The sequence below is a fragment of the Panthera tigris genome, chromosome A1, assembly GCF_018350195.1.
Source record: "Panthera tigris isolate Pti1 chromosome A1, P.tigris_Pti1_mat1.1, whole genome shotgun sequence".
Taxonomy (NCBI): domain Eukaryota; kingdom Metazoa; phylum Chordata; class Mammalia; order Carnivora; family Felidae; genus Panthera; species Panthera tigris.
This window is the reverse complement of record NC_056660.1, coordinates 177,506,385-177,534,163: the sequence shown is the minus strand read 5'-3', so window position 1 is coordinate 177,534,163 and position 27,779 is coordinate 177,506,385. Positions and strand designations below refer to the sequence as shown.

Sequence of the window (27,779 nt, the reverse complement as noted above, 5' to 3'; positions counted from 1 at the left end):
TAAAGTCGCACATAAAATATGCCCAATTGTGATGTATTGTATAGTCTAATCAAAGGCATTTGAGTGAATAACCTTTCCCCAAAAGAAGGAAACAATCAAAGCTGAATAACGCCATTAATAATTCAAGGTATGTCTGCCAAGGCTTCATTTATTAAGTGCACAGTTAAGAGGCTTCTGAGCTGAGTCCCGCAGATGACACCTTGCCATCTTCTCCCTGCCTCTGGGCAGGCAGACATCCGCGCTCCGATGAACTGGCTGCACTCCCTGCATTTGGCAGTGGATGTGCGAGGGTAACGTCCAATAGACTTCTCCAGCTAAGAAATGGACCAAAACAATACACATTTTGACCGTCTGGATTATTAAGGGCAGAGGACATGGAGTCACGTAGTAACTCTAGGGGAGAAGAGGCAGGAAATTTTCTCCATGACGGTCAGTTATTGTATCCATAGACTTTACACTCTGGGCCCTGTGTTTCTGGTGTCCACCGCTCACTGATGCTCTGCCCTGTTCCCTGACAATCTGCAGCCCGAGGTGCTCGATGCTCTTTCAGCCAGCATCTTGTGTTTGCTTCTGTCCATTGCGGTTAATATAGAATGATAATACTCACTTTAATCAGTTAATGTCCAACCTGAGCTGGCAACTGAGTGCCTTTCTGACAGAGTCAATCACAGAACAAACAAATCTTCCTGTATTAAAGAAAAGCACAATTAACTAGATCCATCAGAAAAGGCGTAATTGTGGCCTACAGAGTATCTACAGACTTGATTACTGGATTCTGCCTTTGAGAATCACCCTTAAAATCACAGACATAACACACTATTAGATGAGAAAAACATTTTTTGAGGACCTACTGTGTGCATAGAGCCCTTTACATATCTTATCTCATTTAAATTCACAACTACAAGGTGGGTATGATTATAGCTGGAATTAGCCTAATAACCATATACCTCCTAGGGACAGTGAGATGATTAGATCAATCCTAAAACTATTACCATGCTCTCTGAGCTCACCAAGACAGGCACTTAATATGAGGATACATTAATACTGAATTCCAGCAAAAGCTTACCAGGCCAATCTCCATTATTTCCCTGCTTGTGATTATTCTATATGAGGTACAGAACCTTATTTTCACGATAGCAACAAAGAAAAGGTTTATTTGGTTAGACTACTGGAGCTGAGCCTGCTTTATGCATTGTTTTTCAGGCCCTTAGCACACTAATTTGGGATAGTTAAACATATGCCAACGTAGCAGCAGTAATATGATGGAGCTGGCTCATACCCACGGATTGTGCACTGCACTTCCCAAATCCACATCCTGTGACTTCAGTTGACAGCCTGATGGGAATATTTACACCAAAGAAATTGGAAAATGGTATCAATCAGGCTTTTCCCCCATCCCCAAATGCCAGTTGTTAAACACTTACCAGCCCACCAGGGCAAGCCCTCTGCCTGGAAACTATCACCTGGTAAGTTGTTAAGTTAGCTGGATAGCAATGAACCACCCTTCAAAACACAGGCTAAAAGACAAGATTTTCACACCTTAGCCTGACCTTGATCCAGGGAATTTCCACTGATGAGAAGATTCTATGCCCAACCTAACAGAAGTCCTAGTCACACAGCAATCTTACTTTTCCTTTGAGTAATTTTTTTGACCCCTCTCTGCACCTTCGTAATTCCAACTTAAAACTAGCAGTGCCCTTTCCCCGTGGAAAAGAGCAGTAACAAAATCCCACCTACATGCTCTTCTTATCTCGTGCAGAAATATTCGAGACTCACTTATCCTGGGCAACATGCCCCCCACCCCCCAACTCAGGGCAGCCACCACTCATGAACTGGCCATCTGCACGTGCTGGAACTTCAGGGCAGGGTCCCCCGAGACCAAAGGAGAAATGGCGGGAGGTTCCCCACTGCCTCCTGGCTGCTAGCTGGTGGCAGGATTTGGGCCTTGTGTGACTAATTGCTCCTAGAGCTGTGAGGACTGCTGGTGCCACCTAAGTACACCATCCAGTTTCATCCTGGGACACTTTTTACAGACACAGAGGTCCACTTAAAACATCATCAAGAGATTTCCACCTGTAACTGAGACACTGCAGTAACCCTGACATTTCTACTCTGCAGCCTGGCCACAGCCTTAGCTGGAATGAAATGTTGCTTTGGAGGTGAGGAGACACTCCCTGTCCTGAAATACCACTTAGGGCTCCTTTCTGCCAACTCTGGGATCTAAATGACCCACTTATTTCCCAGAAGTTTCTTTGTTTTTTTCAATCTCAGTGGAAAATGTGCAAATGTTATGCTGTCACACAACCAACAGAATTGTGATTTATGTCTGCATAATGGCTTTGTGGACTTTCAATAATTACATTATATTTCTGACACCTAATGTCTACTACCACCAGCTTCCGAGGTACATCTGACACTCACCTTCCCACACACCCACCCACGCACCCACCCAATGTGCTGATCTGAAGGCCATGTTCAAAAACACCCTCCTTTTGGGAGAAAGGTCAGAGAACCGAAATATGCTATATGCGGAAGAATTTTCAAGTCATTTGACCTGGAAAATCTCCCATCAAATGGAACAAGCAATACTCAAAGATTTTCTTTGAGGGACTCTTTTTTTTTTTTCAGATTTTCAGGACTAAGGTGTAAATGAATGAGAAATGTATAAATTCAATTTCGCTTAAAAGGGGCAGGAGGGTTTCAAGATTAAGAGAACAAACGCTTGGAGCAAAACATGATTTGAGTTTTATTGAAGCAAGAAGACTGAAAAAAATGTCTGGAACACTCAGAAAATCTTTATCAAAGCTCAGCTCAGCACTCCCGGGACTCATCGTTAAGTTTATAAAATTCAGAGCTGACGAGCTGTGTGTGCTGTGTGTTTCTGAGTGAGCTTATGACTCACCTCCAAGTCCCTGCTGTAAGAATCTCAGCCCTCAGCCTCCAGGATTACACTTCAGGACCAGATAGAACTTGTCCCCCCCACCCCGCCAGCCCCCTGCGCCCCCCACCCCGGTCCATACAGGCACCACCAAGGATCTTCATCGCTAATAATAATGTGGTAAATTGTCAATCAAAAAAAAAAATGGTGTTAGTCTCACCCAGAATAAATCAATCGACCATGTTTAAGGGGAGAGAAAAGATCACAGTTTCAAATGCCAGCATGCCATCTCTAATGTAGTCTTTAATGTAACCAACATAGTTTAGGCAACGCTGAAAATGAACCACTAGAAGCACTAGAAATATGATTTCAAGAGGCAGCACAGCATTCAATTTTAGGCATTCAATTTTATGCATACTGTCACCTAAATTATTTGCAGCTCAAGTATGTCATGCTCTTTAAATTTCCCTCTGGGTTCAGTTTTCACAGCGTCCCACAGTTTTGATATGTTATATTTTCATTATCATTTGATTCCAAATGCTTTCTAATTTCCATGAGGTTTCTTCCTCCATACACGGGTTATTACGAATTCGAACCATGTTGCTTGGTTTCCAAACATTTGGAGATTTCCTCTTTTTTTCTTCTTCTCTTGATTTCTTGTTTAATTCCACATGGATAGAAAACATTCTGAACAATTTCATTTCTTCAAACTTTGTTGAGATTGGCTTTATTACTCAGGAAGTGGTCAATTTTGGTAATGTTCTCTGAGCCCTTGAAAGGAATGTGCGGTATCTATGGCGGTTGGATAAAGAGCTCCACTCCTATCAATGGAGACACATTTGTTAATTGCGTTGCTCATATCCTCTATACCCTCATCGATTTTTTTTTTATCAGTTGCTGAGAGAAGGGTTTTGAAATCTCCAATTATGACTGTGAATTTGCTAGTTCTTCTTTTCTCTGTCAGCCTTTGCTTTGTATTTGGAAACTATATTATTTGTGCATACTAATTTGGAATTGTTGTATCTTCCTAGTGGATGGCACCTTCATTATGCAAACTCCCTTTCTCTCTAGCAAAGCTTCTTGCCTTAAAGTCTACTTCCTCTAGTGTTAAAATAGCCAAGCCAGTTTTTCTTGACATGTGTTTGCGTGTTGTACTTTCATTTCTACTTTTTCTGTGTCCTAATTAATAAGCATCGAGCTAGGGCTTGGTTTTTACCTGAAGATGGCTTTCTTGTATTAAAGATTTTCTGTTTAGCTTTGCATTTCAACAGTTTTATTGTGATGTGCCTTGGTGTGGTTTCCTATGAGTTTCTCTGCTTGGGTTTATGCTTCCAGAATCTGTGGCTTGACATCTGTGGCTTGATATATTTAATTGGTTTTTTTAAATGATCAATTGTCACTTCAGATATTGCCTCAACAGCATTTTTTATCTCCTCCCCATTGGGAACTCCAGTTACACATATGTTAGAACTTTTATGAGGGGTGCCTGGGTGGCTCAGTCGCTTAAGCATCTGACTTCAGCCCAGGTCATATCTCATGGTTTGTGAGTTTGAGCCCCGCTTCGGGCTCTGTGCTAACAGCTCAGAGCCTGGAGCCTGCTTAGGATTCTATGTTTCCCTCTCTCTTTGCCCCTCCTCTGCACACACTCTGCCTCTCTCTCTCTCAAAAAAAAACTATATGTGTGTGTATATATATATATATATACACATATATATATATGTATATATACATATAAAAGAACTTTTCTTCGAGTCCAATATGTCTCTTATGGTCTTCTCTGTATTTTTCGTATTTCTCTCTCTGTGCATAAGTCTATATTTTTCTATTGACCTATCCACCAAATCATTCTCTCTTCATCTGTGCCCAACCAGCCGTTAAATTGATCTATTTAGTTGTTAATCTTGGATAATATATTTTTTAATTCTAGGACTATATATATATATATATATCCCAGTTCTCCAAGTCTCTGGTGGAATCTCCATCTTTTTATTTATTTTCTTGAGCATATTCACCATTATTTTAAGGCCCACAGTTGATAAAGCCAATATTTAGATCACTATGAATCTATTACTGTATTCTGTCTTTTTCTCTTGGTCCTATCTTAATATGCCTGGCAAATTTGCAATGAGTGGTGAACATTAGAATACAAAATGTGAACACTATCTGGCTGAACCTTCAACTTCTGCAAGGTAACTGAGCAGGAGCAAATAAACTTAATCCAAATAGGGATTGAGTTGTTTCGAGGCTGGATTTCAATCTTTGAGAGGCCTGATCTACTTCTAATATGCCTTGCTCCTAGAACACAGTCCTTTAGGGGTCAAACTGAAAGCCTGAATGTTCACCAGGAACCTACCTCCTAGAAGACCCTGAATCTAACCGCTAACCCATAACCCTGTGAGCCTGCCAAGAGCTCCATTTAGCTCTGCAACCTTTGGGCTGTGGTTTTTGCTTAGTTTCCATTGACCTCAGTCACTTACGATAGCTCAGGTTGATAACATTATGTCTGTGCTCCCCTCCTCTGTGGCCCCTCCGGTCTTGGCCCCTCGAGCCCTGAATGTCTTCATAGGACTGATCCCATTTTTGTCTTCCCAGATTGCTGAAAGTTCTGCTTATATTCTTTCCCCTTAGCAGACCCTTTTGCTCAGTTTCTCAAGCTCAGAACCCATGCCACTTATAAATCAGCATACCCTGTGAGATGAAAAGCAGCACTGACTGTCAGGCTCACCTTAATGAGTTTTTCTTCCCTCCAGAATCATTGCTTCTAAAGATAGGATAAATTGGTAGCTCTCCAGTGCCTTCAAACACATGTGTTAAGGTATTTTTTCCTGTTCCCCCACCCCCTGCCCAGTCTTTAGGTGTCTTTTTGTTGTTGTTACCATGGTAATTTTTAAAAATTTTTTAATTGGTTTATTTCTTTAATACTCCTTTTCCAGTTGTTCTCAGTAAGAAGTCAGCTGTACTAGAGGAGAGCTCACCCTGGCCTTTTGGCTTCTGTATCATTGCATATGATAGATATTCCCTTTTTCCCTTCCTTCTTGAAGACTCAAATAAATTACCAGCTCCCCTTGGAGCCATCCCTGCCACCCCTTTCAATTTCCTGCCATCCAGGGGTTATTCATGAAGAGCTTCCTCCTCTTGGCTCCCAATGCCTCAGCCATGTCCACACTGCCATGCCACTACTTGGCCTTGGCATGATTTGCCAGTGAAGGGTTCCAGGCCAGCAATCCATAGCATCCTACAAATGGGAATATCATATTTGGCCCATGCTGTATGTTTCCAATGTTAAAGTCATTGATAACAGCTAAGAGTCAGGACACAAACAATCTTAACTGTAGCAGCTCTTAAGAAAAACTAAAAATCTGGGCTCTGTGAAACTAAATTCTATATAACAATGACTGGCTGTGTAAGAGCTGTTTCCCTTTCATGGGGTAATGACTCACCAGTTCTCAGTCCCTGCCACTCAGGTTGTACACCCAGCACCTGACTCATTTAAATTATTTACCAACTACCACTGGCATTTGAGTTTGTAATCCTGGTCTCTATGCATGTCTCACCACTAGTCGGACAGCTCCATATGAACAGTCTGTCTTTTCATCTCTCTCCCAATCCCATCCCTGGCATGGCAGAGATGGTGAACCCTTATTTGTAGACATACCACTACAAAAATGCTATGTAAGTATTTTTAAGGCTGTGAAACTATTCTGGAGGATTCTGTAGTGGCAGATACGTGACATTATACATTTGTCAAAACCCACAGAACTGCACCACACAAAGAATGCACTCTAATGTAAACTATGGACTTTAGCTAAAAATATTTTAATCTTGGTTCATCAGTTGTAACATATATACCATACTAGTGCAAGATGTTAATGATAGGGGAAGCCGTGAGGTGATGTGCATGTGAACTTTGTATTTTCTACATAATTTTTCTGTCAACTTAAAACTGCCTTAAAAATAAAGTCTATTAGAAATGGTAAATAAGTGCAAATGCTATTAATCAGAGTGATAACAGAGGGCAACTAAATCTGGCAAAATAAGTTTCTCCCATGGGATTCAGATCAGGACCAGGTCAAGAGCAGAAATATTTACCAGAGGATGGATATCCACCTATACCACCACTTAAATTTTTTTTAATGTTTTATTTTATTTTTGAGAGAGAGAGAGCACTGAGGGGGACAGAGAGAGAGAGAGAGAGAACAGGGGAGGGGTAGAGAGAGAAGGAGGCACAGAATCCAAAGCAAGCTCCAGGCTCTGAGCTGTCAGCACAGAGCCCAATGCGGGGCTCAAACTCACAAACCGTGAGATCATGACCTGAGCTGAAGTTGGATGCTTAACTGACTGAGCCACCTAGGCGCCCCTATACCACCACAGCAGAAAATGAGCCCCTGCTGTCTGGGGTTATGGGTGGGGAGTGACCAAAACACACTTAAAGTGATAGCTGGACTGGCTCACACACTCTTGTTCAGGAGTGATGGAAGGACAGGAGGAAGTTCAAATAATAGCCTACAGAGGTAAACCAAGTTGACCCCCCAAATCAACCCCAAAGGCCTGCAGGAGAGCAACAAGACCCCCACTTTCTACTCTCTGGGACCTGGACCCAGCCAACTCTATGGTGCCATGAAGGGGTTTCCAGGTCTGATAATCCATCTTATGTTTCGTATTCAGCACAACAGGGGACTTCACCTGCCTCCACTCTGCTCACAAGTTCTAATGTGCTAATTAGTTTTTTCCACAGCCCCCCCCCCCACCTTGTTTTCCCCTGCATCGGTGTTACTTATCAAGCTCCTAAAGGGAAAAGAGAAGCATAGGCTTGTAGACTGTAAGCTCCAGGAGAGCAGGGAACAGAGTCATTTCATTCACTGAAATATGTAGGTATGTCACTGATGATTGTTGAGTGAGCGAATATAGAATCCTACAAAATGTGCAGCTTCAAATGACAAGGTAGCAGAGGGGGACCATGGGGCCTCTGTTGTGAAGGGTAGCATATAAGCCACTTTACAACCAAACATGCAGGTATTTTCAAGGACCCATCCACATCCGTGCATCCTCTGCCCCATGCCATCCCATCACTCTTCGGGCTGCATGGCTGCATGGCTGCGGGCATGCTCAATGAGCCCCCTGCTGGGAGCCGTGGGCACTGCGAGGTGACCCATTACTCTTGCCTGCTCCCACCTGGGGAAAAGGATAAGGAAAAGGTCAGCACCAGCTCTGCTACAAGATCTCTTTGCGTATGTCGAGCTGGATGGTGACCTGGACACCCTCCGAGTGGAATCTCCATGGAAAATAAAAGTATGCTTTGTCTTTTCGATGAATGGATTTGGTAAAATGTTTTCTTACTTTTTCCTAGACATCGCCTGGTGGTATTACCAGTATCAGAGAGGTAAAAAAGTTTAAACTAACTTGACTACTTTGGTCATATTACTTTCAAAAGAAGAGCTTCTTTTTTTAACGTTTATTATTTATTTATTTTATTTATTTATTTTTTTTTTTTTGAGAGAGAGACAGAGAGAGACAGTGTGAGCAGGGGAGGGGCAGAGAAAGAGGGAGACACAGAATCCGAAGCAGGCTCCAGGCTCCAAGCCAGCAGCACAGAGCCCAACGCAGGGGCTTGAACCCATGAACCACGAGATCATGACCTGAGCCAAAGTCGGACGCCCAACCGACTAAGCCACCCAAGTGCCTCCGAAAGAAGAGTTTCTTAATCAAATAGATTTTGTAATTAGTCTACTCATTCACCAACTTTCTTTGCCCCTTGTTAGCAAACACCACCTATATAGAAACAGCCGGAAACTTTCTTTTAGAGACAAGTTATAGGAAGAGGTTTGCTCCTAATAAGAAACGGATATGTTTTTCTCTAATGGGCAACAAGATAATATGTAAAAGCTCAGAGCCAGTCTGTGACTCAAGCTTGGTCACTGCTTGGAATAAATGACCTGTATTTCTAAGTTGTCTTTTTCCCCATGGCCTTGACCTCTTAATCAAATCAACATTTTCTGAGGCAGTTTTTCTTGTTACTTTATCTCTTTTAAATTTATTATATTTACTTCCTATAATCAATTTTAAGCCCTTTGTGAAACAAAGTGGAATGTGTTTAAATAAGTAGTAAGGAGAGAAAAGGTGGTTGACTGGGTGGTGAGTGAGGTAAGAAAAAAGGTAGGTAGGTGGGCGGTAAGCGGGCAGAGATCAGGAAGGGAACAGTCAAATGCCTGTGGGGCCAGGAAGGTAGCATAAATGAGTGAAGTGAGCCACAGGCGTATAGGTGGAGCGCTAGAGGCTCTGGCTGCTCAGAGGGAACAGCCACCGCTCAGCTTTCATAAACTATTTCCTTGTGAGAATTTGAGACTAAAAGTTGTTAGATAATCCCATTTTCCAAGAGAAATAAAATATCCGAATTTGTCGATCTCTCATCTTTCAATAGTGGCAGTTAATTCCAAAAACAAAAACAAACAAACAAAAAAAACCATCACATTTTATAAACAAAACAAGACCTATTTGGGGGCTGCATTCTATGTCAAGGGCCACCATTTTGTAACCTTGAAAACAGGTGATTATCAAGTCCAACCCAGAGACCCCACGATGAAGAGACTATTTTCTAGTGTAGGGAGAAGGAAGTCATCATGGCCATGGTTTTTGGCCTTGGCCGTGGTCATGGTCACAGAACTAACAGAGGAGATTCACTAGGGAGGAGACTAAAGGCTTGGGTCCTCTTACAACTCATAACCTAAGGGTGTGACCTGTACAGAGCTTGTTAGGAGCATAGCTCCTAATATTGCAAACTTTGTCACATTGGTCACAAACAAATTTGCAGTTTGTGCTTAAGGGAAAGGGAAGCCATTGTAGGGGCACATGGAAGCCAGATCTATAAAAGAGACCTGGGACTGGCTCGATTCTAGGTCCCATTCTGTCTTAGGCAAAGCCATTTAGTGACAGAGCTTGGAAGAGATCTCCTGTGCTAGAAGCACTTAACATGTCTCCATGTGTTTAAAATATCCAAGACCTAACTGAAAGTACAGAAAAATGCCATAATTAGGTGCATTTTCTTTTTCTGAGAGTCTAAAGCTTTTATCCCACACTCAGAAGAGTCCGTGACCTCAAAACAATAAAGACCACTTAATCTGAATCATCTTCTCCAACTTCTCTTTCAGTCTGGGAATTTCCTGCTGTAAATCCCCTCCCGTTGATTTTTTCTATCTTGCTTTACCCGCAGTAATAGGCAATTCATCAGTGTTTAAGATACTCACGGTTAGACAATCTCCTTGTCTGTTAAGACACCCATTTTTCTAATACTCGCTCCCCACCACACACAAGGTTGTAGTGGGACAACAGGCATGAAAACATTTTACAGATTAACAGTATTTTGCCAACAGAAGGTATTCTAATTCTTGTTATGTAGTTACCACCATAGTACTAAATTTCTAGGTTAATTTTAATGTCTATCATCCAAACTCAATCTGACTTAGTAACTGAATCATCATTACTTTCAATAACAAAAATAATATCAAGCAACATTTCACCTTGCAGACTCTTAACAGAAGAAACTGTCAAAGAGGCTCCCCACCTGTTAGTTCTGTTTCCTCCTCCTCCAACCCGAGAGCTGGGCCTCCCTCCTTCCTTTACTGGGAGGGACCACCTGGGCAGCACCCAGGGACTCCCTGAGAGAGGGGGGTCAGTGCAACAGGAGGAATGTGAAAACCTTAGCAGCCCCTTCAGAAATTTCTTCAGAATATATTTATAGTGGCTGGAACTAGATGAAGGAGGGGAAGGGAGAGCAGGTATGAGGGAGAGGAATGCTGAGATGTGGGCCCTTCTAGAAGGTTGCCACAAGTGTAGACAACTCAGTGTTTTCCATTCACAGGTCATGACACATGAAGGTTAACACAATTTTACAAAGAAATAGATTAAAATTGAGAACAGAGTACATCTCACATCAATAGGGAAAAGTGTTTAAGGAAATTTTTGCTTCAAAATATGTCATAAAATCTTTGTTTATATGTATGTGCATCCTGGAATGTGCTGTTAATTGTAGCTCTTACTATGAAATACATTAAAACAAAAAATTGAGAACCACTGGTTGAAGACACGCAGGCTACTTCCCAGCATCTTGAGCCCCAAAGACATGAATTTCCTTCAGTGACTGATGTTACCACAGCCTGACAATTAGAGGGTGATGAGAAGCAAAACCAAACCAAAGCTTGGCAATCATCATCCCAATATTCAGATATTATGGAATCCAATATGGAAATTGATCCCTCTGCCCAGACAGCAAACAAATCATTTATTGATAAAGTCTAGTTCTCCCTTAATGAAGTGGGCTTAATATTTGATATTTCAGTAACTACTTAGTGCATTTATAATAGAGGAGATGGTAAGTAAGTGCAGCTTATGAATCAGAGAGATTCTCACAGACTCCCGCAAACAGACTTCCCTGATCTTGTGAAGAATTCAGTCACAGGAAGATTAATAGAAACAAGACAATCTTTCAAAAGAAGTCTTTTCAGCTTCTGGATAAGTTAAAGTGAGAATGGTATACTATATGCCTGCAAAAAGACATCATTTCTTCCAAAAAATACATTTCTGCCTTCCTTGTTTCCATTTTAATAGTTCACCTCTCTTCACACTTTTAAATATCTGTGTGTTTTCCAAAATAAAATTGCTATTAAATCTAACACTGGGAGATTCAAACCAATAATTTTATTTCTATTTTAAAATGAGCTAAAAATATAGGCAAGTATTCTGAATTAAATTTACATGGGGGGGGGGCGTTGGAGGGGTGGATCAGCCCTTTGATTTACATAGAAATGCTGCAATGTTAAGGTAATTGCCACTTGTTAGCTACAAACAAAACAATAATTAAAGGCTCTGTAAGAATTAAAAAGAAATCGGTCACTTGCAGCTATGTTGTATAAACAGAGTATCTTATTTATATTAAATAATCTGCCCTACTCCCAAGAGGATAAGGTGATACCAGTTGCCCAGCACACAAGAAAGACAAACACTGGCAATTATCACCAAGTTCTTCTGCCTCTCCCTGGCACCTTCCCCAAACATCCATTTCCTTAGGGAAGATGTCCAAGACGCAAACCCATTTGGAGAGTTTCCTTTTGTATTAAGATCACAGTCTCAAAAGGAAAAGTGACAATTGAAGAGAAAATCTGATAGCAAGAGCTTGGCACTGACTAGACAGATATACTCAGTGGAAAGCACTTGCTCACCCTGTTCTCTCAGAAACACAGCCTGCCCCCCACCCTCTGTGGTCATGGGATGTGATGTGGAGTGTGGCGTTCCCAGCAGCTTGCCCATCTCATCACTATTCTTGCCGGCCCAGTACATGTTCAGTACATGGATTTGCTAATGTCTGCACGACAGCTGTGGGCAGCGAAGGTTAGTCGACAATTAATTCTTGATTGGAATAAATTTATAGAAAGCGTCTGGCAGGACCCAGAGGAAAACACTCATTTATCCTGCTCTGATGGTAAAGTGTGGGAACCTCCGCTTATTCAGTTTGTGGCCCTTCAGTAGGAGATGGGCAGATTTCTTGCTTTGACTGACCCTTTTTTCAATAACTGGTGAAAAATTATATTACATTGTCATTCTTATTGGAGGAACAAACTGCTACTTCAGACAACTGTTTTTGGAACCCCTCAAACGCTTCAGAAGCTTTGATTTATATCAAGTAGTTCCCATTTAAGTCACTTGCCTATTATTTAAGAATGTCTAGTAGACATTACAAAACAACACTGTAAAATACACTCGTACTCTTAAATTAATATTTAACATGCCATAATTGGAACTTTTTGCCAAATTGGGTTAGCCTTCATCTATTCGTACCAAATGGTAAGAGTTTGCTCTACATTTTTAATAGAGTTGTTTCCCTTTGCTGTTTGAAAGCTGTTAATCATTCCACTCACTTACTTGTGTCTCTAGAATATTCACATGGTTCAGTGGGCAGCAAATTGAATGTGCAAAGAAGTTATTTTGAAAGAAAGGGAAAGTTTTCATTATAGACTTATTTTTAGCACTCCTGCCTTCATCTCCACTTGGAACGTGTTCATCTCCAGCCTGAAGCTCCCTCCCTGAGTAGTGCCTGACACCCCTGGGGTAATGACTGGACTGAGTGTGAGACAGAAGTGACTGGGTTGGGGTCGGGGGGTGGTCAAGGCAGAAGGATCATCTGCAGTGTGACCCCAGCCCCGAATCCCTTATCCCAGGTCATAACACTACTCTTTTGACAGCCCAGACTGTGGTCTGACAAGTGGCTACTGAAGTCAGCCACTCCAATGCCATCTCCTCTGGTTCCAGATAAGATTGAAGATGAGCTGGAGATGACCATGGTTTGCCATCGGCCTGAGGGACTGGAGCAGCTGGAGGCCCAGACCAATTTCACCAAGAGGGAGCTGCAAGTTCTTTATCGAGGCTTCAAAAATGTAAGGCCCACAGGGCATCTGAAGGCCCAGGCAGGATTTCCCATCTGGAGCAAAGCTCTTCCAAATGTCAACAGGGCCCATCAGAGAGTTTTCCATATGTGTAGTTGTAAAAGAAAGGCCAGTTCTATAAAGACATGAGAGCAAGATCACCTGGCTAGAAAGAAAGACTTCAGGCAAGAAGGAGGCTATCTCCATAGATGGGAAACTGGCCAATAGCCTAGGAACTTCACAACATGGCAGGCACAACCTTGGAGAATTCACCTTGGCCCAACTTCTAGCCTTAGTGTGACCCATTCACACTGTCAATATTGTCGGTGCCCAGAACTGATGAGATTTAGGTCTGTGCTAACTGAGCTCATAGAGACTGATGTGTAAGCCTGAATGCCCATGTATTAATTTGCCGTATTATTTCATATATTAAACCTCATGACAGCCTTGTCAGAAGGTACTGTTAGCCCCATTTTACATGTAAGGACATTGAGGATCAGACACTAATTCACCCAAAGTTGCAAAGCCTAGAAGAGGCTGAGCCAGGATCCAAACCCAGACCTTCCTAGGCCCAAATCCCAAGCTGTTTCTACCTCACAGTGCCAATTCTCTGATGATGTCTCATCATTTTGCAAGGCAGCTTCATTCTTAAGGCAGGGCTATCTCCCGGCCACTCACCTGGAGGCACAGAAGTGTACAGGTGTTTGCCCAGTCGCTGTTCATCAGGGATGATGAGGAATCCTAAACCCCAAGGCTGGACCCAGTCTCCTCCTTCGGGGCCAGGCAGCCCTCCCTCCCACTGACTCTCTCCCCTTCATGCAGGAGTGTCCCAGCGGTGTGGTCAATGAAGAAACATTCAAGCAGATCTACGCTCAGTTTTTCCCTCATGGAGGTGAGTCTGATCTTGAAAAGATCCTTCCCAAATCCTTCTCTGGTGAGCAGCCTTTCTTCCTCCAGGTTCACGTTTCTTGTTATCTGTCTCCTCCTCAACAGCAGGGACAACTCAGAGTAAGATTCCCCTCCCTTATTACAAGACATGGAATTAGCTAAAGTTTTAGCAGAAAAGAGCTCTGAAATGGATCCTCTCCAAGAGGGGAGAAGAGATTAATAAAGCAATATCATAAAGTCTCATATCAGCTCTAGAAAGCAGGTACTGTATCATATCCCAGATGGGCAACAACATCTCAGAGAAGTTAGCAATTCACTCAAGATCAAGATCAAGATAACGCAGCCAGTAAGTAGCAGAGCAGGGTTCTATCCCATAAGTGTCTGATGTAAAGCTCCGCCATGTTGGTTCCACCATTTTGCTACACACTCTCCATTCTTTTCCTTACAACAGCTGAGGGCAAGGTGAAACTTTGAAAAATAATTTCAATACCAGAGACTGTAGAAATAAATGAATCCAAAAAGATGTAGGGAACATAAAGCTGTGCATAGAAGTCCAGGTTAGTGAGTGTGCCAGGCCCACAGACACTCTGTTGCCGTGCCTGACTCCTGAAGGAAGTTGCTCTGCCTCCATGGGCCTAAGACATCAATGGCTCTTTCCCAAGGCTTCTATGAGTCACGTGCCACTTCACTTCCTGCCCCCAGGAGCTATCTCCTGCAGGATCCCTTCCCTGGGTCCTGATGAAATGGAGATCCAAGTGTCCCAAACATTTCTTGAGCTCTGTCTCTCATGGGCCTCTTCGGCACAGATGGGGCCCTCCTAGGTGTGGGACCCCGTACAGGGCCCCTCTGCAAGGTGGGGAGCAGCTTCACCCCATGAAGACCCCAGAATCACTGCTATTGAATTCTGTTGAGCCACAGTTTATTGAGTTTTGACCATTTGGCAGGCATGGTGATGGTTAAGATGATGTGACTATGTGAAAAGTTCAACATACTTTTTCAAAAATTCCAAGAGATAGGTTTTGCTACATCCCTTTGTACAGAGACAGGAAAGAGGAGCTCAGAGAGGTTCTGCTAGATGCCTGTTCACACAGCTACATAGGGAGAGAGCTGCTAGCCAAGCCCAGGTCTGTCTGCTCCCTAGTGAGTACTCACTCCATGGTACCACTGCACATCACTCAGAAGGGCGCCTTCTTCCCACAGTTGCCACGTCACTCACCCACCAAGAATTACCCATGTGAACCAGCAGGAGGGTCTTCCTCCGGGGATGGCTAGATGTAGGGTGAGGGCCTGTCTTTGTCCTAAGAACTTTCCACCTAAAATCCAGGACAGCCACATGGGTCCCTGTTTACACAGTGGGCTTGCCCACACTGCCTTTCCTCCTTTCCATCACCCCAGCAGCACCCTCTTCTCTTCCTTATTGTTTCCAAGCGTTCTCCCTTCCCTCTGTGAAGCCCCGGCTCCTGTCACCTGCCTTTCCTTCTGTGCCTTTCAGATGCCAGCATGTATGCCCATTACCTCTTCCACGCCTTCGACACCACCCAGACAGGCTCCGTGAAGTTCGAGGTATGCTTGTCTCAGAGTCCCGGGGTCCTCACCATCTCCTCTTCTAAACTGTGTGCTATTGATGGGACAGTCGGGTCCTCAGATGCTTCAGTCCGTCATCCATTTAACAAACATTTCCTGAAGATAGAGAAACAGCAGCTGCCCCACCTCTCTGGGAACTCAGGGCCTCAGAGGGACTAATGAAAAGAGTGTAACAGCTCACGTTCACACCGAGCTTACCAGGAGACAGACTCTGTACTAATGCTTTGCATGTATTAACTCATTTAATCCTCATAGTAACCCACAAGGTAGTGTTCTATTATTTATTACCAGTTTACAGAAGAGGACGGTGAGGCAAAGAGAGATTGAGTGTTTTTTCCAAGGTCAAACAGCTAGGAAGTGGTAACAGGGATTTGAACTCCGGTGGTAGACTATACTGCCTTTCTGAGGCTAACTGCAGCCGTGGGATAGGGCAGTGCCACAGGAGGCTGTGTTTACCTGTGTCTGGAGATGTCAGCACATACTTTCTTCCTCAAGGACGCTCTGTCCCCCCAAAATGGGGCAGGGTAGGGAATGGAAGGGAGGCACTTTCGCTGAGCTTGGCCATGTCCTTCAGGGGAGGACATGGGAGATACCACTATATAAAAGCAGTCATAGAGTCTGACCCAAAGACAGAGCTTCCTCCCACCCCATGGCTTGGTGGTTAATGTCATTAATGCCTCTTTCATTTGTCAGGACTTTGTAACTGCTCTGTCGATTTTACTGAGAGGAACCGTCCATGAGAAGCTAAGGTGGACATTTAATTTGTATGACATCAATAAAGATGGATACATAAACAAAGAGGTAAGTGAGCTGAGGCCAGGGTCACGAAGGAGGCGCAATGAAGGCATCTAATTAAACAGTAAACAGCCCCGTCTGGAGAATGAAACTGTCTGAATGAGGAGGGATCTGCCTTGGGGCTAACAGAGAGATTCCTGGTCACCTTTGACCTACCCCATTGCCCCACCCTGCCCTGCCCCCAAGTACTCAAGAAAGGATTAAGCAGATTCATTTATTGTCACTGGGTCACACGTATTCAGTGCACATTCCAAAGGGAATGCAAATGATTTTTGTGTAGAGTTACTCTTCCTAGGAGAACTCACATTTCACAGGTTAATAGTCACAAATTAAAGCTAAAAGTTGGAGGGGCACCTGGGTGGCTCAGTCGGTTGAGCGTCCGACTTCGGCTCGGGTCATGATCTCATGGTTTGTGGGTTCAAGCCCTGCATCGGGCTCTGTGCTCGTAGCTCAGATCCTGGAGCCTGTTTCGGATTCTGTGTTTCCCTTTCTCTCTGCCCCTCCCCAGCTCGCGCTCTGTCTCAAAAATAAATAAACATTAAAAAAAAAAAAAGCTAAAAGTTGGAATGGTAGAATTGCAGACAACATCCAGACATCATCCAGAAGAGAGAAGGGAGATTACAATAGGATCACACTGGCCACAATCTATTTTGCCTACTAATAAAAGCACAGAAGGGGACGATGGCAAGTGCAGCCATCTCTTAACAAATCACAAATAATGTCTGAGTCTTCACTGCCTGACACTTTTAGAGCCACATGTGGTGTCTAGCCAGTGAAATACCCACAGGTCTGTCTCAAAACTCACTTTGGTATCTACTGTATTTTGGTATCTCAGCTGAAGCTTGGACATAGCATCCTGTAACATCCCATTCCCTGAGCTTCTGCGTGCCAAGCCCAGTGCCTAGAATAATAGCATCTCCAGGTCTCACCCCAGCCCTGCAAATTTCCCTCTGACATTCAGTCTTCATTCATTCAGTCGTGCATTTGCTCAACATATATTTGAGGGCTTATTAGGTGTTCTAGGTGCTGAAAATCAAGTGGTGAATGATCCCCCACATGTGAAAACCCTAATATCAACTAATAACAGATATGTTCAGTGGATTCCAGGAAATACATGTAATGGGATAACAGATGGCCGTTTAAGATCATACAAAAGTATTAAGATATAAAAATTCATCTTTTAAAATCGTATGTATAATATTATCTCAATTTTTCAAAGAATGTAATGCTTCTGTACATACTCAAATATGTGCTATGACAAAATATTCAAATACTACTTTACAAAATAGATAAAGAAAAGACCCTAAAATGGGACTTATAACACGGTTGTCAACCTTGGTTCAGCCATAATTCCATCACTTGAATAATCTCACCATCTCCAGCTCCCTCTTCCTTGTTTGTAGACCAGACAATATTGTTCCCATTTATACCCATCAGACCTCTCTTGATGGCAGAATTAATAAAGAACCCCTTAAAAGAAAAAGAAAGTGTGGATAAGCAGCTTCCTAGAAAAGATAGCTGGATCTTCCCCCTGACAATCATTTGGAGATAATCTCATCCAAATTATAGGCAATGAAAATCCTGAGACAGCAATCAAAATTGGTCTTAAATCCTTCCTCTTATAAAAGGTACTCAGGAAAGAAACCTATAACAATGCAGATATGAAGGACTTACAAAGCCTACATTTTAAAATAAATCCATGGGTAGAGACGTTTATTTCCTATTTCTGTTTCTTGGGAGGGTCTAAGACAATGACACCCCTCCAGCAATGAGGACACCTCGCACCCAGACCTTGGTGTCTGAATATCATCCTCCAGCTAAAGGAACCAGTCTCCTTCAAGAAGTGGGCAATTCCAGGACTGGGACCGAGAAATTGCAAGATGGGCCTGGAGTATCTTGTAGTGCTGGAAAGTACTGGGGTGCTTGAAAAAAGAAAAAGAAGAAGGAAAGAAGGAAAGAAAGAAAGAAAGAAAGAAAGAAAGAAAGAAAGAAAGAAAAAGGAAGAAGAAAAAGAGAGAGGAAGGAAGGAAGGAAGGAAGGAAGGAAGGAAGGAAGGAAGGAAGGAAGAAGTAGTGGGGGGGGGGGAGAGAGGAAGCCTGGGACATGTCAAAAAGCTGCAGGAGTAAGCCTGAAAAAGTTCCTAATCACCAAAACCAGAACAATTTGAGCAACATATCTAATAATGCTAGCGTTAGGGGTGCCAGAGTGGCTCAGTCAGTTGAGTGTCCCAACTCTGGTCGGCATAGGTCATGATCCCAGAGTTGTGGGATCGAGCTCTGCATCAGGCTCTTCACTGAGCGTGGAGCCTGCTTCAGATTCTCTCTCTCTCTCTCTCTCTCTCTCTGCCCCTCTCCTCTGCTTGCACATACACTCTATCTCTAAAAAAAAACAAAAAAGTTAGTATTAGATTATAAGGTATAAAATAAAGAACACATCCATGAGTCCCCACTAAATTATATATATATAATTATAGATTATATGTATTCAAATAATATGTGTTCAGATAAATAATAAATATGTACTCAAATAAATAATTGAATTCATAGATAAATAGGGGATAAGGGACAATTCTTCCTTAAAGAAGAATTCTAATTAATAAATAAAGAAGGAATAAAGGAAATACAAAGTCAGCATTAGGCAAACACCACAGTAATCATTTTTACAGGCAAGATCCACTGAAAGAAACTAAGATCAGGGGAGGAACTTGATAGGCACCCCCTTTAATCAAATGATCAAGGTTAACATCACCATTAACACGATATATCAAGAACCACTTTGATAGGATGCACCAAGAAGGATATAATATCACTGATTTGGTATTCTTGTCAAAAATGCATAACTTCAACCTAATCATCAGAAAACCAGGAACTAACACGAGCAGAGACATTCTACAAAATAACTGATCAGCATAATAACTGACACTTCATATCAGAAGTGCCTTGCTCTTGAAAGACAAACAGAAACGGTCACAGGTTAGAGGAGACTAAGGGGACACAACAGTTAGATGGATGAGAGATCCTTAACCATAAAAAAGACACTAGGGGGAAATCTGTTGAAATGTGAATAAGCTTGATAGTTTCCTTAATAGCACTGTAGCATTGTTGTAGAAATGTCAGTTTCCTGGGTCAGTTTCCTGTCAGTTTCCTTGTGCTGTGGTTTTGCAAGTTAAAATTAGGAGAACCTGGGTCAAAGGTATAGGTGCATGCTCTGTTCTATTCCTACAGCTTTTGTATAAGTCTAAAAGTATTAATAGGTTAAAAACAAATACAAGTAAAATAAGCACCTGGAATGAGGAGTAGCAGACAAGGACCCCAAGATAGAGTCTGTCCCCTGGGTCTCCGTAGACACTATTTCAAATATCTCAAAGACAAGGCTGCCTTCCTGCACCCTATTGCCTGCATTTGGAGGAGGGGCCATGGAATACCATGCCTGGTCAGCGTGATCAGAACATCACAGACCCACTCAACAGTTACTGGGCTCCCAGCCCATGCAGAGACCTTAGCAATGAAAGAGCAAGAATGTCCTCACGAGTTCACGGTCTTGAGGAAACAGATCTATAAACTAATAAAAAGAACAATCTAACTATTTTAATAAATATTTAATGATCACTTATTCTGTATCCAGAAGCATTGAAAGATTAGAAAGAAAACATGACAGCACTTGTAACATCTATCAGGCCCCATCAAACAAGAATGACTTTGTAGAAAGAGGTCTTTTGGTTACAAATATAAAAAATCATCAAAATAGGGGCACCTGGGTGGCTCAGTCAGTTAAGCATCCAACTCTTGGTTTCAGGTCAGGTCACGATCTCACGGTTTGTGAGTTCAAACCCTACATCGGCTCTGTACTGACAGTGTGGAGCCTGCTTGGGATTCTCTCTCCCTCTCTCTCTGCCCCTCCCCCACTCTTTCATGCTCTCTCTCAAAATAAAGAAATAAACTTTTTAAAAAATCATCAAAATAAATTAGCTTAAGCTGAGAGATTTCCTATAAAGATACAGTTAGTCTGATGGAACTTGTGTAAACTCTATTGAAACTAGAAGGTTGTTAGTCTCTTCTCTCTCTCTCCACCCCCCTTTTGTCCCCTCTGTTTCCTCACCCTCCTCCAGCATTGCTGAGATCAAGATGGCCACACTCCTCTGCAAGAATGACAGGTTCGAGTTGCTAGCAACAGAGGGGTGGGGAGGTGCAAGAGGAGGTTTTAGTTTATAGAGTAAGGGTTCTGAGACACTGCCTCTCTGCGGCTTCTTGAGTCCTTGTTACTGTTTCTGTCTTCTTCAACTGTTTTTCTCAGAGAGCCTGAGTGTATGTGAGTATACAGTATGTATGTGTGAGTATATGTGAGTGTGAGTGAGAGTGTGAGTGTGTGTGTGTGTGTGTGTGTGTGTGTGTGTGTGTGTGTGTGCAGGTATGCATGTATGGGCTCATGGGAACAGGTGTCTGTTTCTCCCCCCACCCCCACCTCCCTTCTCCTTCCTCTACTCCTTACTCTCCTCTCCTCTCTTTCTCCCTGCATTTTTCTCTTCTTCTCTACTTTCTGTGTATTCGCTCCCTTCTCCTCTTCACAGAACTTCTACTCTTCTGCACAAGTTTTTGATGTCTGTTTTCACTCAACCTCAGCTAAAACCTGGAAATGGCTTGCCTGTGGCACTGACTCTGGCCCCAACGCCACTTGACTTTCGAGTCCCAGGGTTCTATCACTCCTGATTACAGTTTCTGTGCCTCATCACCTAAACTTCTCCAGGAAGAAAAACAGAGTAGCCCAGCTTTAGTCAGACATCCACCTTTGTTCCAAATTAGCAGTGGTCACAGAGACAGGTCACCCAGTACAAACACAGCCACCCAGGCCAACCATTCAAGGGAATTGTGGAGTAGGGAGAGGGTCTTCCAAAAATGGAGTGTGGGCCGATCAGTACACAAACATGTTCACCCCAACCCCCCATATAACCTCTCACTGAAGATAATGCTTAAGAAAAGGTAACCTATCCAAGAGCTTCTGAAGGCAAAGAGAATGTCCCACTGCCTCCTCTCAGAATATAGCCCCTCAGCCCTTCTCATCAGCTGAAGAGAGTCCTTTTAATCACTTTCAATCACAAGGGGGACAAGGAGCCCCAAACTGTCACATAAAAAGAGCCTGACCTCATGTTCTCACACTGTGCTTCCATATCCTCCAGGAGATGATGGACATTGTCAAAGCCATCTATGACATGATGGGGAAATACACATATCCCGTGCTCAGAGAAGACACTCCAAGGCAGCACGTGGATGTCTTCTTCCAGGTAAGTGCACACACGTCGTGCACGAGATTTAAGCCCAACTTAGACCAGCCAACCCACAAGCCTCTGAGCAAGTGGTGTGTGTCCAACTCTGTCCTATGCATTGTAGAAAACAGAAAAGAATTACAAAATGCGTCGTCCTCAAGTAATAGATGATCTCATTAAGCAAGCAAGTATATACTAGACAATGGAACAGGGAAGTGTATTATGAAATAGAAATGCTACAGTACAGCTTCTACATTCCATACAAATTCTTGGTGGAGCAGAGTAACCAGAGAAGACGTCATTAAACACATTTGTGTTAAGTGTTAAGCATTTATGTCTGGGGAGTAGTGGGAGATAAGATTGGAAACGAGGAGGGGCTGGAGTGTGAGGTCTTGCATTGAAGAGTTCAGTCTTGCTTGGGTGACTATAGTTATTCCATGAGTGGAAGAGTAGCATGACCACAGTGGTGTTTTTGTAAGAAAGTAAGTGAGTGGTAGAGTATTGAAGAATGTCCCAGCTCATTCTAGTCTAATCCTCTCACTTCACAGATGGGAAAAGCAGAGACTCAGAGAGGCTTAAAGACTCACTCGAGGTCACACAGTAAGTGACAGAGACAGAAGTCGAACCTCTCACATGCAGTGTTCTCTTTGCCAGGTGGACAGGCTGGGGGAGAGTCTGGGGAAGACATGTTAGGGTATCAGCAGAATAATCTGGTGATGAGGCAATGAGAGTCTGGAGCAAGTCTCTCAATTTTAAGGAAGCTTATGGGGCTCAAAATGCTGTAACCAGGGAGTTGGGTGGGATTGTCTGGCCAGTGAAAGACCACCCGAATTCTCGGGGCAAAGGTGGTTAACAAAGAGCAAGTTTTGGAATGCAGATTCCCAGGTTCGTTCAAGTGCTTCCTGTTGTGTCTTCCAGAAAATGGACAAAAATAAAGATGGCATCGTGACTTTAGACGAATTTCTTGAATCCTGTCAGGAGGTAAGGAGAGACCTCAGAGCACAAAACATACTAGATCCAGGAAAGAAAAGCTGAGGCCTGGGGCCCTGCAGAAGGGAGAGCTGAGATACCCTCTCTACCTCAGGTAGAATTCCATTCCATCCCCTCCTGGAGCTGGGCTGTGGTTGGTCTTGGCTAAACACAGGCTGAGCCAGACAGCCTGAGAAGGATTGTGGGGGGATGTGAAAGGCCAAGGGGGTCTCTGTGAAACCATAGACTTCTCAAGTGGACAACACTCTGCTTTTTCAACAGGCTTCCAGCTCAGTGACCCACTCCTCAGACTACGAGGGGTAGCTGGGAAAAAAATCTAAAGCTGTAATTCTCAAGCCATGGTATGCCCCAAAATTGCCCAGATGGTTCTGAAAATGAACACTAGATTGGGGGCGAGGCTCTAGAAATCTTTGTTTTAACACAAATGTCCTGGGGATCAACGCTGCTAAAACTTTACTGTGCAAACCAACCTCCTTGAGGATCTCCTTAAAATGCAGATTCTAATTCAGTAGGTCTGGAGCAGGGCTTGAGGCACTGCTTTTCTAACACTCACTCAGATGATCCTGATCCTGCGGGTCCTTGGAAGACATTTTCATTCCGCAAAAGGATAGACTAGCCCGGAGCCTCTGCCAGCAATTGAACTAGAAATAGTTGCTTTTATCTACTTTAGAAAAATGCATTTCTATCCCCAATTTATTTCAGAAAGTACAGTTACTCTGAGCTCACCCAGTAAGAACTGCAGATACACAAAGCAGAGGAGAAGTTATCAATACATACTGAGCACCTACCAAGTTTCAGGTATTTTGCATAAACCTCACAACCATCTTGAGAGGTGGTGGCGCTGTACGAGCTTAGCCTTGGTCGTGATATTCAAAATGTTTTATAATGAGAGTGGACTGAGAACTAACCACTCTTAACTGACCTTGACCTCATGGTCAAGGAGCTGTGCCTTAGAGGGATCCTTCTAAGCTTGCCAACCCACTAGCTGATGGATCTTTGGGTGCTCCAGCGGTCCTGTGCCAGTTACCAGATAGCCAGAGGCACAGATGCTGGATGGAAGGCTCATTTACCAACAAGGATAGAAATATTTCAACATGTTAACCATCATGAACTGGGTGCACGGTAGTGTTGATCATACACATTTTAAAGAAGAGAAAACTGAGACATTGCAAAGTTGAGAGATGTGGCTAATGCCCAGTAGGTGACAGAGATGGAACTTGAACTCCATCATTCTGGGTTTTTTTTTCGTTAATGTTTATTTATTATTTTGAGAGGGAAAGAGAGACAGAGTGCGAGCAGGGGAGGGGCAGAGAGAGAGAGGGAGACACAGAATCCAAAGCAGGCTCCAGGCTCTGAGCTGTCGGCACAGGGCCCCCTGTGGGGCTCAAACCCATGAACTCTGAGGTCATGACCTGAGCCAAAGTCAGATGCTTAACCGACTGAGCCACCCAGGATCCCCCTGAACTTCATTCTAATTTTAAATCCTATGCCCTATTTAAGTGTGCTTTTTTGACTTTGCTTAACAGGTGAGTGAAATTTTCAAATTAGTTTCTCACATTAGCAACCTCTATTGCTCTCCATTAATTCACTCATTTCTTGCTCATAACCCACCCATAGATATATATGGTGATGGATGCTACTCTAACATAAAGAAACTGAGGCACAAAGGGAGTAAGGTCACCCAGCTAGTAAATGACAGATCCACGATTTGAATTTAGACAGCCTGACTCCATAGACTTCTTTTAAAAGTTCTAGAAACTTTTAGGGGCACCTGAGTGGTTCGGTGAGTTAAGCGTCCAGCTTTTGATTTTGGCTCAAGTCATGATCTCTCCATTTGTGAGTTTGAGTCTTACATTAGGCTCTGTACTGACAGTGCAGAGAAAGGGATTCTTTCTCTCTCCTTCTCTCTCTGCCCCTCCCCTGCTCATGCTCTCTCTCTCAAAATAAATAAATAAACTTAAAAAAAAAAGGTCTAGCAACTTTTAAAAGATTTCAGACACCCAGAATCAACTTTTCTCTTTGTTGATTTTTTTTCTATTATAGGTATGCTTTCTACTTTATCATTTGTGCTGTAAATTATTTTCTTCCTTCTGTTTCATTTTAATTTAATTTTTAGGTTTCCTTTCTAGCTTTTTGAGATGGAGATTTAGATCATTTATTTTCAACCATTCTTTTCTAATACGTGCATACAGAGGGATAAAATTTCTTTTAACTACTGCTTTAGATCCCATAGATTATAATATGTCATATTTTCATTATATTTTAATTCAAAATATTTTCTTCTCTGACCCACGGTCTTAGAAGTATGTTGTTTAATAGCCAAACATGTTCTACATTCAATACTTATTTCCTAGGAAATATACAATAGAAAAATGTAAATGTAAAATAGAGAACATATATAATGGAGACATGCAAAAAGAAAATCAATAAAACCAAAATTTGCCTCTTTGAAAAAATAAATAAAACTGATAAATGCTTAGCAAGATTGATTTAAACAAAAAAGAAAGAACACTCAAGCTATCAATATCAGGAATGGAAAGGGTAACAACACTACAGGTTTTACAGACATCGTAAAGATAAAAGTCAGTTATGTAATAAATTTGGCAACATACGAAGTCTACAAACTCCTTACAAATATAATTTATCAAAGCTAACACCAAAAGAAATAGAAAATCTGAATAGTCCTATGTGTGTCAAAGAAATTGAATCCTTAATTTAAAACTTTCCCATAGGGGTGCCTGAGAGGCTTAGTCAGTTAAGCAACTGACTTAGGCTCAGGTCATGATCTCATGGTTTGTGAGTTCGAGTCCCATGTCAGGCTCTGTGCTGACAGCTCAGAGCCTAGAGCCTGATTCAGATTCTGTGTCTCCCTCTCTCTCTGCTCTTCCTCCACTCTCTCTCTCTCTCTCTCTGTCCCTCCCTCTCTCTCTCTTTCTCTCAAAATTAACATTAAAAAATGCTTTAAAAAAATAAATAAAACTTTCCCATAAAGAAAATGGCAAACACAGATGTCTTACCTGGTAAATTCTTTCAAACTCTTTCTAAGGAAGAAAGGATGTTAATGTCATACAAATTCAGAGAATAGAGAAAGAAGAAAAAATTCTCAACTTGATTTATGAGGCTATCATAACCCTAATAAGAAAACATGACAAAGCTGTTACAAAGTGAGAAAATTTTCAGGCTAATATATTCCCTCTGGACACAGGTACAAAAAATCAAATCCTGTAATATGTTAAAAAAAAAAAAAGAATAAATAGGGTTTATTACAGGAATGCTAGATTGGTTTAACATTCAAGAATTCATCAATATAATTAATGACATAATAGAATTTTTAAAATGCAATCACCTCAGTAGATGGAGAAAAATCATTTGATATAATGCAGTTGCCCAGAGCTTCTAAAAAGAAGCAATACTCACTGTTTCACTGGATAATTTATTTCTTACAAATTTCTTAAGGCCAGAGAAGGTGCTTCTTGCCTTGAGTTGCTTACTTTCTGGGCCCCCACCCCTGTTTCTCATTCCCTTGCAGAGTTCTTTCTGCACGAGAAACCCATGCTGGAGACTTGCTCAGGGAAGTAACAGAACTTCTCAGGGAAAATCCTCGGAGAGTTCTAACTGTCCTCTCTTTTCCCCTTCCTCCCTTCCCAGGATGACAACATCATGAGGTCCCTCCAGCTATTCCAAAATGTCATGTAACTGTGAACCCAGCCATCTGGCTCTCAGAGACGTTGTACTGAACAACCACTTCTTAATACCTTGCTCTGACCCTCGTTCTGATTTTACACACCGACTCTTGGGACAGAAACACCTTTTGCATTTTGAAAGACTTCTCCACTGGAGACTTTCTATGGAACCCAGCATCATATGGCTCAGTCTCTGATTGCCAGCTCTTCCTTCTCCGTCTTCTTGAGAGAGACAAGATGAAATTGGGTTTGTTTTGGAAGCATGCTCATTTCTTCACACTGCTGCCCTATGGAAGGTCCCTCTGCTTGAGCTTACAGTAGTGCACACTTTTTTGCTTGCGTGCCCCAGCCCACTGCCTCCAGCAGACCTTGATGCGTCTGGAAGCAAGATGACCTGAGCCAAATGCACACCATCCTCTGATGGCCTCCCAAACCAACGTGCCTGTTTCCCTTCTTTTGGTGGGAAGAATGAGCATTACACAGAACAGTATGAATCCATATATGACTAGATTGGGAGAGCCAGCACCTAACATATGTAGGCTAGAACTGAATTCTTAAGCATGGCATTGTCTGGTGACACAAATTGCCCACATCCTTTGTTTCCAGAGGAAAGAACCAATAATTCTCTCTCACATTGGCATCTGTGCTGGTAATGCAAGTCCCTTAATGTGCCCAGGAAGAGAGCCAATGCCCAATGGTCCATGCCCTCACTCCATCTCCTGCTAGAGCCCAGCACTGCATGCCCCTCCCAGAAAGCCCAGAATGCCTGAAAATTGCTGTAATTTTATACCATGTTCTAATCAATAAACAGAACTATTTCTTACACTCTTAATCTTCATTTCTTTCATGACTCCATTGGACAGGAGAGGTAAGCTGTGAGAAGGGAAGGCTAGTCCATTCATTGGCGTCCAGTTATTAGTACTTGCTTTGTGCCAGACCCGGTGCCACTCAGGGCGCCATCCTCCCCTGACCCCAAGCAAATATCCCACTTAAAAGCAAATACTGTGACTAGAAGCAAATACCTCTTTGAGATGACATGCTTCACAACACCTTCCTTCCAACAAGATTGTCACTCTCAAGACCCTCTGGTGTAGAAAGTCTGGCGTCTCATGTGGTATGGTTGGAGATGCAGAGATGAAGAGGTGGCCGGAACTGCCTAGTGAGGGGCTTGGAGTCCAAGGGTTGATCAAGTGGCTTCAGCCTATCAGCAACAAATTATTACTTATGTTGGACACCATGTCTTAGATTCCCCATTTGACATCACTTTAAAAAGATTTAGAGCTAACCAT

At 42.6% G+C, this 27,779-nt stretch overlaps 1 protein-coding gene and 1 long non-coding RNA gene across 6 annotated transcripts in view; one reads left to right on the top strand and one right to left on the bottom strand.

Annotated features, from left to right (window-relative positions):
* Positions 1–27,281, top strand: part of KCNIP1 (potassium voltage-gated channel interacting protein 1) — a 339,287-nt gene extending 312,006 nt beyond the window's left edge. For 4 of the 5 annotated variants that reach the window (XM_042992520.1, XM_042992492.1, XM_007077647.3 and 1 more), the window contains 7 exons: positions 13,178–13,302; positions 14,113–14,182; positions 15,671–15,741; positions 16,456–16,563; positions 21,731–21,835; positions 22,736–22,798; positions 26,456–27,281. In XM_042992520.1, coding sequence (XP_042848454.1) covers positions 13,201–13,302; positions 14,113–14,182; positions 15,671–15,741; positions 16,456–16,563; positions 21,731–21,835; positions 22,736–22,798; positions 26,456–26,503 — 567 coding nt within the window. In that variant the 5' untranslated portion in view covers positions 13,178–13,200 and the 3' untranslated portion in view covers positions 26,504–27,281. Of the gene's footprint in view, positions 1–13,177; positions 13,303–14,112; positions 14,183–15,670; positions 15,742–16,455; positions 16,564–21,730; positions 21,836–22,735; positions 22,799–23,068; positions 23,149–26,455 lie in introns of all 5 variants that reach the window. The other variant, XM_042992499.1, reaches the window with a different exon arrangement.
* Positions 144–27,686, bottom strand: LOC122240370. Its single transcript, XR_006219996.1, has 3 exons — positions 27,513–27,686; positions 15,694–15,858; positions 144–686 (listed from the first exon to the last, which is right to left on the bottom strand). It is a non-coding gene; the product is annotated as an uncharacterized LOC122240370 (long non-coding RNA).
* Positions 27,687–27,779: the final 93 nt, after the last annotated feature.